Below are 13777 nucleotides of genomic sequence, written 5' to 3' on the forward strand. Positions count from 1 at the left end.
TTTCCCCCCCCGTTGTTGCCCCCACTTGCTCGCAGCCCTCAGGACTGGGACCAAGGATGTTGTCACCCTGGAGCCACCAACGTGTCGTGACCCCTCCGGGTGCAGGTGGGTGACGGGGGTGGGGACTGCTTGAGGTGGGGGTGGCATGTCTCTGGGGACCTGGTGGCCCACGTGTCCCTGTGCCCGGGGTGCCACATATTCCCCTGTGGGGCTGGAGCTGGGCATGGGACAGGGGACCCTCCTGTGGGTGCTGGCCTGGGTCACCAGTACAGGGGGGCTGCCCCACATCTCCTCTGTTGCCCCTGCACCTCTCCCTGCCCCACATCTCCTCCTGTGCTCCCCCTTCTTGCCCCACATCTCCTGTTGCTGCATGGCCATGTGCACCTTCTCTGTCCTTATATTATCCATCTTTATATAGTTCTTCTATCATCTGCCCTTATATTGTCCATCCTTATATTGTCCATCTTTATGCCCCCCCTGGCTTTGGTAGCGGCAAGTATCCCCTGCTATGCCCTATAGATTCCTGAAAAGCTCCCCAGCACTGCCCTATAGCCCGTGTGTCCCCAGCTGTGCTCTGCAGATCCCTGAAAAGCCCCTCCCTGCCCCAGCAGCCTGGATCTCCTCCTGCTTCTTCCCAGCAGCCAGGATCTCATCCCAGCAGAGGAGGAACCCAGGTAGACAGCAAGGTCCTTCACCTGGCCAGACCTCGGGATCAGAACATGCTTCTGCCCACCTTCCCTGCACGCGTGGAGCATGCCAGGTGTCCCCGTCCTCCAGCCATCTCCATCTGCACCCTTGGGGACCTCATGTAGGATGCAAAACACCCGCCCCACCTGTGATGCTGGAGGTGATGCTGGAGGTGCTCCAACACAAGTCTCCCTGCCCATGTACACGTGGCATCGGCTGCACCAGCTGATTCAGTGGACCATCTGAAATGCTTGCTCTTACCCTTGCTCTTCAATGACTCCCTGTGCCACCTTCCCTGGAGCAGGAGGCTTCTCTGAGCAACAGAGGCATCCGACAAGCCCTTTCCCTTCCCCACGAGGCGTTCCCTGCCTCCAACAGTGGCTACTGCTCTCGGTGCAATGTTTGCAAGAGGATGCTCACCTAAAATCAGTGTCCCGTGCGGAGGGGCAGTGCAGGAAGTGGTTTGAAACCCAAGTAAAGTGGGTACAGCAAGTTACGGCTTCATTTCTTCATACCTTGGTGGCCATTTCTAACTTACTCAACCTTATTTTATTTTATTTAAACAACTGGAGGAAAAAAATAATTGGCAAAAGGAGCTTGCTTTGCCTTCCACCCTCCGTATGAAGGTCTCTCCAGACATTTGCCCTGAGGCAAGCATTTCTGGGGGTGGTTGATACCAAGCAGCCACACCAATCTCCATTGGCTGGCTGCGGGCTCCAGCTCACCTTCAACAAAGCCCAAAACTGAATTCGTAGCTTAGTCAGAACTTTGTTGTAGTGAACTCAAGGTTTGTTCCTGAGGTTGAATCCTAAAAGCAATGCCAAATCAATGCCTGCCACAGCTGTTTTTGACCGATGAGATGGTTGAAGTCCTCAGGTCAACCACGAGACCCCATCCCAGACCTGGGTGAGCTGAAGGGGAGGGAACAGTCGTGACAAAGACGGCAGCTTAAGCCAAGCAAGAAAGGAGAATAAGAGCTAGGCAGGAGGACATGGTGTCTGGTGTCCTCTGCTCGGCAATTAATAACTGGGAGATCCTTGGCTGACCTGCTGCCAGTTGTGGTCCCACGGGCATGTCTGCAGCCTCACCACCCACATTTGCCGGTGGGGATGGAGAAGAGGACCTCTTGCAGATGGCCTCAGTGGGTTTGGGCCGAATTCCTGCTTCAGATCTGAATGACATAGTAGCTGAAAGTGGAAGAGGCTGCTCTCCTTCCCTGCCAAGAGCACTTGCTGCCTGTCCCAAGCTTCTGAGATGCTCCTGAAGGGTTGCCATGCTGGTGCCCACACCTGATCCACTGGTCTCAGCCCCTTTGGTGGGGCCATACCGGAGTCTGCTCCCCATCAAGGTGATGGGCTATTTGATGCTCATCCATTTTCTTGTCTGTTGGCTATGGAGTCTGCATTGTGTATGAGCAGGCACACTCGCTGGGGCGAAGCTAAGACACTACAACCAAGCCCTGCAACTCCCCCAGCCCTCCCCGTCCCCCTTCTGATGTCCTCTTGCACAGTGGACCTATGCGATGTCACCCACAGCAGCTGCGGCCAGAGGATGCTTGCTGGTCACCAAGGATCAAGCTGAAAGTAGAAGATTCAGTTCCCCTTCATCCACTGGACTCCACGTGATGCAAGAGCCACTGAGGAGCCGGGGGATGGAGTGTGGAAAGTGTCCTCTCCCAGCTGCCTTCATCACGTCTTCAGCATATTTCTTCTCTAGCTGGTGATGGTGGACCTGATCTCAGCCCCTGCCAAGCCTACCTCTTCCTGCACCCCTGCCAGGCTGGGAGAAGCTTCTCCAAAAGTCCTTTGCTGTCCGCTGGGCACCCTATGGGCGACAGACTATCCATCCATGCTGGTCTTGGGGCTGCAGAGATCCTCCTCATCCTAGCAGGGCTGTGTGGTGAGTGCTCTCGTATTTCCCCCCCGCATCCCCTCCTCCCCAGTGCTGGTTGAACGCCGCATTTTGGGATGTGGCATGCCAGAGTGCTGCTGCTCCTCTTCGTTTCTGGGCGGTTTGATTGTGGTTGCTGCAAATTTGTAAGGTGCGCGCTTAGAGCAACACCCGTGGTTTCATGGTTAAGGTGGATGTGTAGACCAACACCCATGGTTTCATGGTTTCTTAAATTGCATGCTTAGAGCAACACCCATGGTTTCATGGCTTCATAAGGTGCGCGTGTAAAGCAACGGGTGCTTCTGCAAGTAGGGTAGACACAGACCTGCCAAGCCCAGCTGCAATGGGCAGCTCTCCTCCAGCTGATGGCTGCAAAAGACTTGAGGCTCCCTCAAAAGTGCCAGTATCTTCTAGAAGGTACATGCCATGAAGAGAGGAGAAATTTTTATGGTGGTAGAGTTGCACAGCACATTAGGAATAAGCAGTGAAAAGTGGGAACCAAGTGCACTGAGTGTGTTGCTGCCATTTCAGTAGCACTGACGATGGCCTATGGAGCTTTGAATGGCCAAAAAATGAGGAGGAATGGGATTTACGTGCCCTGTGATGGGGAAGGCCATATCACAGTGTTGATGTGCTTGGGTCAGGCTGCTCTGAAGAAGCAGGATGCGTGCTTGCAGAAAGTAAGGGAGCCCTTTGCTCAGCTCCTACCCTGGGGTCAAGGCTGTTCATCCAGCAAAGCCAGGTTAGAGCTGTGGGTCAGAGTCCCTGGCACCTTGTGCTCCAGCTGCACAGTCTTGCTCAAAATCACTCCCACAAAAAGCCTGCAACTCAGTTACCCGTGCTGGTGTTGTGCTTAGGGAGTTCATCCTGCAACTTGTGCAGAGTCAAGCACTTAAAAAGCAATTAGCAAAGCGTCTTAATGTATTTTGGCCTTCATGGTTTTGAGGGACACTATTCTCAGCTGGAAAAGCCTGGAGGTTACTCAAGGGCCAGCTGCCATGTGTCCCCCTGAAAATAATTATAATAAAATTATAGTTGTTCATCTCTTTCTCTCTCTCTTGCTGGTTCTCCCCCATTCCTTTAGGCCAACAAGTGTCAATATGCTTTCCCAGCTGCTCTCTAGCCTCTTGCATGATTTCCCATTAACATCTCCTTCCCTTTGCTCTCCATTGTCACCAGCGTCAGGTCCTGCCAACGTAAGGCTGGTGAATGGCCCTGACCCCTGCACGGGCCGGCTGGAGGTGTTTTACAATGGTACCTGGGGGACAGTGTGCGATGACCACTGGGACCTCAATGGCGCCCGCGTGGTCTGCCAGCAGCTGGGCTGCGGGATGGCGCTGTCGGCCGTTGGCGGGGCTCGCTACGGGCGAGGAGCAGACCCCATCTGGCTGGACAACGTACGGTGCACTGGGACAGAGGCTGCCCTTTCCGAGTGCCAGGCACGACCCTGGGGAGCCCACAACTGCGGGCACGGGGAAGACGCCAGCGTTGTGTGCTCAGGTGAGGAGCACGCACCCACCATGGCTGCATCAGCTGCTGTGGACAACCAAAGGGTTAAACAGTAGGCAGGACAGCTGTTGTGCCTCTTGCTATTGATTGGTTGCCCCTTCTTTTTGACTGATAGCCACTCCTTGTTGAGTGGTTGCCCCTTCTTTTTGACTGATAGCCACTCCTTGTTGAGTGGTTGCCCCTAGCTATTGAGTGGTTGCCCCTTGCTGTTGACTGGTGGCCAGTTCTCGTTGACTGGTCGTCCCTTCTTGTTGGCTGGTTGCCCCTTGTTGTTGACTGGGTGTCCTCTGATTGTACAGTGAGTGTAGGCACCCAGCTCACAGATAGACACGTAATTATGGCCGCTGGCAGGTAGGACCCTTAATTTTGAGCTGGATCTGGCCCCTACAGGTAGGCAGAATTACTCCCTCCCTACCTAATTTTGTGAAGAATTAGCCTCTTCACACCATTGCTCCAGGCAATTTCCAAATGCTGGTCTCGCCTTCCAAAGCTCTCCACATCTTCCGGCATTGAGGCTGCAGATCCCTGGCCATTTCTCAGCCCAACTACCTCTTGGCTTCACGGGGATGAACCCCTTCATGGGCATAGCCTGTCGGATGCCATCTGGGTTTGCTGGGCAGGAGACCCTGCTCCTAAGCATTGCCGGCGATGGCATGCACAGCAAAGTCTCTGACTGTTTGCTCCCCGGGGGTGTTTGCAGGGGCACCCGTTCCAGGTTCGACCCATACCAGGCTGGTGAATGGCTCCAGTTTCTGCTCTGGCAGAGTTGAAGTCTTCCACAATGGTGAATGGGGTACCGTGTGTGACGACAACTGGAGCCTGGAGGACGCCAAAGTGGTGTGCAGGGAGGTGGGCTGTGGCCAAGAACTGTCAGCTCCGTCCGGGGCTGCCTTCGGGCAAGGGTCGGGGCCCATCTGGCTGGACGAAGTGACCTGTGCTGGGACGGAGGCTGCCCTTTCTCTGTGCTGGGCCAGGTCCTGGGGAAGCCATAACTGCAACCACGGAGAGGATGCTGGCGTTGAATGCACAGGTATCTCTTCACTGGTGCCCCATCAGGGCTGGCACCCAGGCTATCATAGTTTTTTTTGGTTTGTTGTTTTTGTTTTGGTTTGGTTTGGTTTTGAGGGAGGGGTGGAGAAAAGAGCAGAAGACCTTTGAAATGGTCCTGGATGTAGATGTCCCTATTGCAGCCCTGCCAATGGAAGCAGGAAGAATCCTCTGATGGGTGGGTGTGTGCTGGGGAAGGGAAAAGGGAGCTTCAGAGGGGACATCCATCCAAATGTCACCTGCCAGGGAGGGTGATGAGTTTGGAGAGGTGGTGAGCACCTGAGGGGAGCCTGCTCTTCTCATTTTGGGTGGGCAACCTCGTCACCCTCCAGCTGTGAGGTTCTGGGATGATTGAAGGACCGATCAGCTCCAGCCCTGTCACCTCCTGGGACATCCAGATGTTTTTGGCACTCGTCTCTTTTCAGAACCGACTCAGGTCCGGCTGGTGAATGGCTCCAGCCGCTGCTCAGGGCGAGTTGAGGTCCACCACAACCAGCAGTGGGGGACAGTGTGCGATGACAGCTGGGACCTGAACGATGCTGAGGTGGTGTGCCGGCAGCTGGGCTGCGGGCTGGCCATGTCAGCCCCTGGCAGGGCTCTGTTTGGGAAAGGACACAGTCCCATCTGGCTGGATGAGGTGAACTGCACTGGGATGGAAGGTGCCATCACTGAATGCAGCTTCAGGCCCTGGGGAGCCCATAACTGCAACCACAGTGAAGATGCGGGTGTCATATGCTCAGGTAAGCCTGGCCCAGGTCATGGCTTCAAGGAGAGTTTTTCTGTAGGTACACTTGCATCTAATTTCAGTTTGCTTCCCTCCATGCGCATTGTTTTCCTTCGGGTATAATGCCGTTGCAAGCAACAGTCAAAAATACTCAGGAGGTGAGATAGCTCTGCTTCTGTAGGCATCATATCAATAGACTATCTGGATGCATTCCTGCCCATTTGTGGCAGTCCTCTGTCTGACACCTTAAAATGTCAGTTCTCAAGTGGCTTGCCACATCCATCCTGCACACCTGTTCCGGATGTTGAAGTGCATTTCAGAGGAGGCATTTGGGCATCAATGTTTGCCATGTGTGGCTGGAGGCTTCTCCATCTTTGTGTCTCAAGCTTCTGGATCTCTAGAGGTAGTCCAAGATGGAAAGACATCCCCCCCCATTCCTCCAGCTTGCAGTGGGATGCCAGCTCTGTCTTCCCAGAAGACAAAACTGGGTGGGTTCAGGGAATATTTGCAAGGAGCTGCAGTAGAGCAGAGCAAACAGAGAAGCACCATGAAAAGACTCTCCTCCTTGACAGAGCCAAGCCAGTCCAGCCTTCATTGACTAGAGTAAATAAACACAGGTTTTTAAAGCATTTCCTCTTTAGTTGTGTTCTCCAAGGGAGATGTAGTCACTCTAGGAGACCTCTGAAGCACACTCATGGTTTGGACATGGATGTCCAAGAGTCTTCTTGGCATTGCCCAAGGGAAACACTCTCTCCGAGGCATCCCACAGTGTTTTTAGCTTCTCCTAAATACAACCAGGTCTTTCTGTTGCTTCCAACTGAAGACGCTGATGTGGATGGGGGAAGCACGATTACGCACTCTTACCTTGTATGATTGCATGTCATCACCAACACCAGCAGGGTGTCTGCTTCAGAGGGCTGAGGTGTACCATGCCCCCGTTTATTCATTTGTCTCATTCCCCCTTTTAGACCCCACGGAGCTACGGCTGGTGAATGGCCCGAATCGCTGCACTGGGCGCCTCGAGGTGCTTCATGACCAGCAGTGGGGGTCCGTGTGTGACAACGACTGGGACATGGAGGATGCCAAAGTGGTGTGCCGGCAGCTGGGCTGCGGCGCTCCAATCTCTGCTCCAGGCTGGGCTAGGTTTGGCAGGGGCTATGACCCCATCTGGTTGGAGACGGTCAGCTGCCAGGGGACGGAGGCTGCCCTTACCGAGTGCAGAACCCAGATGCAGGGCACCCACAGCTGCCACCACGGGGAAGACGCCAGTGTGGTGTGCTCAGGTGACCCCCCAACCGCATTCCTGCCGTGTGTCTGTAGGAAAAGCTGTGCCACCACCGAGCCATACGTCCCTTTCCTCCAGAGGGAAGGGAATGATAATTCCCTTGATACTAGTGATAATCATGATAATAATGGTAATAAGGGCAAGGGATGCAAGGGGGATCCCATCACTGCTGCTTTTCCCATGTTCCCTGGCTCATTTTCATCCCAAGTGGACAAACACTGAGCATCTCCATGGTGTGAATGACCATGCTGGGTCCCACAGGAATCCCTGTTTCATGAAGGTGTCACGTCAGGGAGCCGAGAGTAGGGGGGGGCCACAGTCCTGCGTGAGATCCCATGCCCAGGACCACTTCCACCAGCCCTTCCTGAAGGGTTTTTGGTTGTCCTTCTTCATTCCAGACCCGATGGCACTTCAGTTGGTAGATGGCCCACACCGCTGCGCTGGGAGGGTCGAGGTGCTTCGTCAGGAGGAGTGGGGGACAGTGTGTGATGATGGCTGGGACCTGCAGGATGCCGAGGTGGTGTGCTGGCAGCTGGGCTGTGGGGCAGCAGTGGCAGCCCCGGGCTTCGCTCACTTTGGCCGGGGACGTGATCCCATCTGGCTGGACGAAGTGAACTGCACAGGGACCGAGTCCGCCCTTTCCGAATGCAGGGCCAAGCCGAAAGGAGTTCACAAGTGCCACCACGGAGAAGACGCTGGTGCGGTGTGCTCAGGTAGTTGCTGTTCCTCTGCTGATGAGCTCCTGGGGGGGTACCAATACTGCAGGAGCTCCAGGACCGGTTTTCCTTGTTTATCTCTGATGATGTTCTTTCCACATGGGAATCCTCAAATCTCTGAGCCAAGACAGATGCTGAACATGTGGGGATTCATCCTCCAGCTCACATCCAACACTTGCTTTCTCCATCACTAGGTCTAGCACCACAAGGTGACACCTCTCTATCTTCCCATTTCAGACCCTACTGAGGTCCGGCTGGTGAACGGCTCAAATCGCTGCTCTGGGAGAGTTGAGGTCCTGCACAACCAGCGATGGGGAAGTGTGTGTGATGACAACTGGGACCTGGATGACGCAGAAGTAGTGTGCCAGCAGCTGGGCTGCGGGATGGCTGTAGCTGCTCCACCCAGAGCTCAGTTTGGGATGGGGCACGAGCCCATCTGGCTGGACGATGTGAACTGCACTGGCACCGAGGCTACCCTGTCTGAGTGCAGGGCCAGACCGTGGGGAGAGAGTAACTGCAACCACCAAGAAGATGCCAGCGTGGTGTGCCAGGGTAAGCCACCCCATACCCCATCGTGGTGCAGCTCTGGAAGGAGCAAAATGGGCACATGGATAACTCAGTGGTTAAACACCTCCACTCTGCTCACATTAAGCTTCTTGCCTCTGTATAGGAACCAATTTCAGGTTGTCTGAGAGCAGCAGCTCCCCTTGGCCACCCTGAGGACTTGCTGCCAGAAGAACAAGTGTCCATCCCCAACCACCACCTTGCTCTCCCCTATAATGGCTTAACTGGTCCCTTGACTCTGCTATGAGCATCCTTTCCTTCTTCATATGGGCATGCTGCTAATGTGGCATGTTTTGTCACTGTACTGTAAAGTCCCTTGAACCTCCCCTCTACCTTGGGTCCATCTTGTCTGGTTGGACTGCCAGGACACCAGCATCTCGTGCCACTTGCGATGCACTGGCCTCCTGCCACCACTCCAGTTGGAGGTGGGTCTCCCATTCAGCCCTGTGTCATGGCTGCCCCCTCCTCATGGGTTTCTTGGGTGCCTGAGGGCACATAAAATGGGATCAGATGCCCATGTTTATGCCAGTGACAGTCTCCACATTACCTTGCAGGTGGTCACCATTTGAGGACCCATATTCCAATGCATGGGCAAGAAACATATATGTGTTTGACCTCCACGTGTCTTTCATAATTCCAGGTCTAGCTCAGCTCCGGCTGGTGAATGGCTCCAGCCGCTGCTCCGGGAGGGTCGAGGTGCTTCGTAACCAGCAGTGGGGGACGGTGTGTGACAACGGCTGGGACCTAAATGATGCCGAGGTGGTGTGCCAGCAGATGGGCTGTGGGGTGGCTGTGTCAGCTCCAGGCTCGGCTCATTTTGGGCCAGGGTCCAACCATATCTGGCTGGGTGAAGTTGAGTGCACGGGGGCAGAAGTTACCCTCTCCGAATGCAGGTCCAGGATGGAGGAACCCATTAATTGCCACCATGGGGAAGATGCTGGTGTTGTGTGCTCAGGTAATTTTTATTATTATTATTATTTGAATGACATTATTCAGGGGAGTGTTGGGCTGTGTGGCTGGAAAGGTGACTTTGCTGGTGGCATGGTCTCCTCTGAGCCTGGGTAGCACCAAACCCCATGGAAGAGCTCAGGTCACTCTTCTGCAGAGGTCTGACCGCCTTGTTCAGTGACTGGTCTTGCTGATGAAACCCTGGGGATGTGGAGGACCCAAGCAACCTGAGAAATGCTAAGCACAAGAATCTGAGCAAAGCAATGAGAGATGCGCAATCAAGTCTTCAAGGGGAAGGGAAGAAAGAGGTTTTACTTAGGGACCTAGAGGGTGAGATGTAGAATTTGTTGCAATCCAGAAAACCACCAAAAGCTGCTGGACTGAGAGCAGGGTAGGAAGAAGGGACCCATCATACAAAGATGCCAGTGGTCAGGAAGGGAAGAGTTTTACAAATTCCACTGCTTTTGTTCTTTTCCAGCAAACATGTCTGAATTTTCTCTATTTCAGCAGTTTTCTTATTTTAGTTGACATTAAAGCCTAGCTTTAAATACCCAGCGTCCCTCTGGTGTTGGGCAATGTGCATTAGCCACTACGAGCAGTGCAGATGTGGAAGGAGACCTCCAAAATGGTGACTGCCTTGTCCCATTTCAGACCCCCCGGCATTGCGGCTGGTGAACGGCTCAAGCCTCTGTGCTGGGAGAGTTGAAGTGCTCCACGAGCATCAGTGGGGGACCGTGTGTGATGACAACTGGGATGAAGAGGATGCCACGGTCGTGTGCCGACAACTGGGCTGCGGGACGGTGGTGTCAGCCCCTGGTGCAGCTCAGTTTGGGAAAGGGCGCAATGCCATCTGGCTGGATGACGTGAACTGCACAGGGAAGGAGGACACCCTCTCGGAGTGCCTGGCCAGGCCATGGGGGACACACAACTGTGACCATGGGGAAGATGCCAGTGTGGTGTGCTCAGGTAACGTGGCCGCTATTGGTTTGGAAAAGGGTCTGAGCATGCCCCAACCCTGGAAAAAATCAAGGTCAGGTTGGATGGGGTTCTGAGCAACTTGATCTAGTTGAAGATGTCCCTGCTTATTGCAAGGGGTTGGACTAGATGACCTAGGGTCTAGAGAACAAGTCTTATGAGTAGTGGCTGAGGCAACCAGGGTTGTTTAGCCTGGAGAAAAGGAGGCTGAGGGGAGACCTTATCGCTCTCTACAACTACCTGAAAGGAGGCTGTAATGAGGTGGGTGTTGGTCTCTTCTCCCAAGTAACAAGTGATAGGACAAGAGGAAATGGCTTCAAGTTGCGCCAGGGAAAGTTTAGATTGGATATCAGGAAAAATTTCTTCACCGAAAGGGTTGTCAAGCATTGGAACAGGCTGCCCAGGGAAGTGGTTGAGTCACCATCCTTGGAGGTATTTAAAAGATGTGGTGCTTAGGGACATGGTTTAGTGGTGGCCTTGGCAGTGTTGGGTAATGGTTGGATTCTATGATCTTAAAGGTCTTTTCCAACCTAAATGATTCTATGACCTTTAAAGGTCCCTTCCAACCCAAACCATTCTATGCTGGTGTGATCTCCCTGCTCCAGCTTGGAGGGTGCACGCCTGTGAGTGGCTCAGGAGGCAAAGACAAGGATGTGCACACTGGAGAGCAAAGATGGGCTTTCATTCAGCCCAAGCTGGGTCCTATGTTTGTAGACCCCGCTGGAATCATCTTGAGCACCACAGCCAACAATGTCATCTCAGGATGGGCGTTCCCAAGTAATGCACTCAGCACAAGTTGGAGGGGAATGATCCTGACCATAGGAAGTGTTACGATAAAAACCTTTCAGGAGGAAAAGCCACAGCATGGGGAATATCCTCATGGCTGAACTGGGAAGATGATGGCCATGGTTAGTGTTGGGAAGACTTGTCCCAGCATCCAGCCTTGCCCTTCTTTTCCCACCTAACTTCAGACAAACCTCAAAGCTTCTGTGGTCCCCTCAAGGCCAGTGGGAACATAGAGGTATCTCCATGTTCTTCTAAGAAGGATGTCTGTGTCCAGTGAGTTATCCAGGACTGGATGTACTTGCTTAGGAGCCACCTGGACTCAAATGCAGTCTCCTTCGGGAGAGTACCACATGAGTGGTAAATCCCGCAGGCATCTCTGTCTTAACTGGTCACTCAGGCTTCTTTGAGGAGAGAAATGGGTAACCATGGGATGTGGTTTGCAGAAGGGACCATTCTGCAATCGTCCAGCCCTGATAGGGCCCACTAGGAATAAGCCGCTCTGCAGATTGCCCTGGTTGCAGCAGTCAAGAGTGGTGGCACCTTGAATGACCTTGGCTTCCCCAGCAGTCCACTCTGGAAGCATAGACAGTCATGATACACCAGAATATGCATGGATATGGGCGTTGAATGGCCATGACCAGTGCAAAGGTGCTACAGCACTGAGGGGACCATGCCTGATGGTGACAGGGTCTTAGCAGAAGCTTTCTTTTTATCTCCTTTCCTGAATCATACAATCACAAAACATTGTAGACTGGAAGGATCTCTGGGGAGCTCTCGTCTAATTTTCCACTCTCTATTAGACCAACTAGACCATGTTGTTCATGGCCTTGACCAGTGAAGATGGGAAAGTCCCCAAGGATCAAGATCCAAATGCCCTCCTCATCTCTGTTACAATATTTAACCAGCCTCATGGGAGAAAAGAGTATTTTCTGCTGCCTAATGGGAATTTGCCACAGTGCACACTGTGCCCATTTCCTCATGTCCTCATTATGTCTGTTTATCTCCTGAATTAGCTCTGGATGAAGAGATGTTTGCTTTCTCTCCACAGGCTATGTTACCGTCAGACCTCCACAGCCTCTGCCACTGCGCCCATTGCTGGTCTTGATCATCCTTTCAGTCTTGATGCTGGTCTGCGGGGCTCTTCTGTACCAGAGGAGGAGGCGAATGCAAAACAGGTCTTCTAATTTCCCCCAAGGTGAGCTCTGCTGCGGGTGAAGAGGGCAACGGAGCTTGTAGAAGTAGTGCATGTTGGAAACGAGTTTTATTCAAAACATTGATGTCAGCAGAGTTGGGACAGAAGGTTGTTTTTTTTTCCCGTGGCTTGTGTTGGAAGGAACTTCCTTTTCTGGTTTGACCTCTTCTCTCCCTGTCTTTTTCCCCTTTCTTTCTTTCCACTATTCCCCTTTCACTTTGACACCATCTTCCCTGCTGGGTTACAGACACACTGGGAGGTGGGACAGCCCTTGAAGCCTCCTCTAACACTGCCTGCGCTTCCTTCTGCTGCCTATGCTGCCTGTACATCAGACAGGAGCTCTGAGCAGAGAATGGCTCTATGGGTTCCTAGCTCCCTGTTGGCAAGATATGTTCCACCTTTAGCCCAAGGGGTGAGAAAAGACCAGGAATTTTGTCTGTTCCTGAAGTTTCAGGGCTGTGGTAGAGACTCTTGGAAAGTGGGGTTGAGTGGTTGGGATTGCCTGTGTCGAACATCTCCATGTTGTCTTGTTGAATGTCCATCACGTTGATGAAGAGTACTGTGTGGACCAAATGCTGGATCAAGGGTGGTTTCTGCAAAGCAGGCGTCATGCCTGAGTGCTGGCAGGGACGATGGTTGTATGCCCTGTGCTGCCACCATTGTAGGCCAAGCCAAAGTGATTTGTGCTGTCTCCAATGGAGCAAGCATCCTCAGTCTTGTTAAAAGGGGGAAAATTCAGGCTGTGTGGAGCAAACTGTTGACTGAATCACCATGCTCTGCAGGTTCTGTGCGCATGGAGGAGCTGGTTGTCTCTGACACGTACCTCTTGATGCCGGGAGAAGAGCAAGCAGCAGCCAAGGTGGCTCCTGCTGGGAATGCTGACAACAAGAGAGCTCAGCACAGCCTGTGACCAGCCCAGACCTAAAACTCCAGTGATGCAGCTCCGTCCCAGCACACAGCTCTTTCACCAAGGGCCCAGGACCACCTCATCTCTACAGAGCTAGGTCACTACATCCACCACCCATCTCCATGCCCACCTTGGTCAGTTAACCTGAGCGATACAAGGCATGACACATACTGTGTGGCACCAATGGCCTGCCCGCAGAAGATATTTGATGCATAGAAATTTAATTTTTTTTTTTTTCAAATTTCTCTTTCAAATTTTTTTTGGTGCATTTTTGAAAATAAAAACATTCTGTAAGACTTGAGCAGTGTTTTAATCTTGGAGGGTTTTTTTCTTCTTTTTTTTATAGCCAGTCAGCGGAGGCTGCAAAGTTTACCCCAAAGTATATGCCAGGGGCTTGTTTCCCTACAGTGGTTAAGTTGAACAGTTTTGCAAACTGCACCTGAAAGCTCAGTTTAGGCCTCATGCAGATATTTATAGAGCCATCTGAGATGCCCTAGTTTTAGGACACTGATATGGGACTGGCAAATGTGACAAAGGACCTACAGCT

General features: G+C 52.9%; 1 protein-coding gene across 4 annotated transcripts in view; it reads left to right on the top strand.

Annotated features, from left to right (window-relative positions):
• The window catches only part of LOC104833443 (deleted in malignant brain tumors 1 protein-like), a 13723-nt gene extending 283 nt beyond the window's left edge, over window positions 1-13440 (top strand). The window contains exons 2-13 of one of the 4 annotated variants that reach the window (XM_010570088.1): window positions 36-105; window positions 612-2586; window positions 3757-4077; window positions 4787-5116; window positions 5559-5873; window positions 6826-7272; window positions 7541-7855; window positions 8096-8410; window positions 9063-9377; window positions 10022-10336; window positions 12180-12326; window positions 13106-13440. In XM_010570088.1, the coding sequence (XP_010568390.1) occupies window positions 2514-2586; window positions 3757-4077; window positions 4787-5116; window positions 5559-5873; window positions 6826-7272; window positions 7541-7855; window positions 8096-8410; window positions 9063-9377; window positions 10022-10336; window positions 12180-12326; window positions 13106-13233 (3021 nt within the window). In that variant the 5' untranslated portion in view covers window positions 36-105; window positions 612-2513 and the 3' untranslated portion in view covers window positions 13234-13440. Of the gene's footprint in view, window positions 1-35; window positions 106-611; window positions 2587-3756; window positions 4078-4786; window positions 5117-5558; window positions 5874-6825; window positions 7273-7540; window positions 7856-8095; window positions 8411-9062; window positions 9378-9877; window positions 9925-10021; window positions 10337-12179; window positions 12327-13105 lie in introns of those variants that run through there. The other 3 variants (XM_010570090.1, XM_010570089.1, XM_010570091.1) reach the window with 3 other exon arrangements.
• Window positions 13441-13777: the final 337 nt, after the last annotated feature.

Source organism: Haliaeetus leucocephalus, unplaced genomic scaffold, assembly GCF_000737465.1.
Source record: "Haliaeetus leucocephalus isolate CR32 unplaced genomic scaffold, Haliaeetus_leucocephalus-4.0 Scaffold287, whole genome shotgun sequence".
In the NCBI taxonomy this organism is placed as follows: domain Eukaryota; kingdom Metazoa; phylum Chordata; class Aves; order Accipitriformes; family Accipitridae; genus Haliaeetus; species Haliaeetus leucocephalus.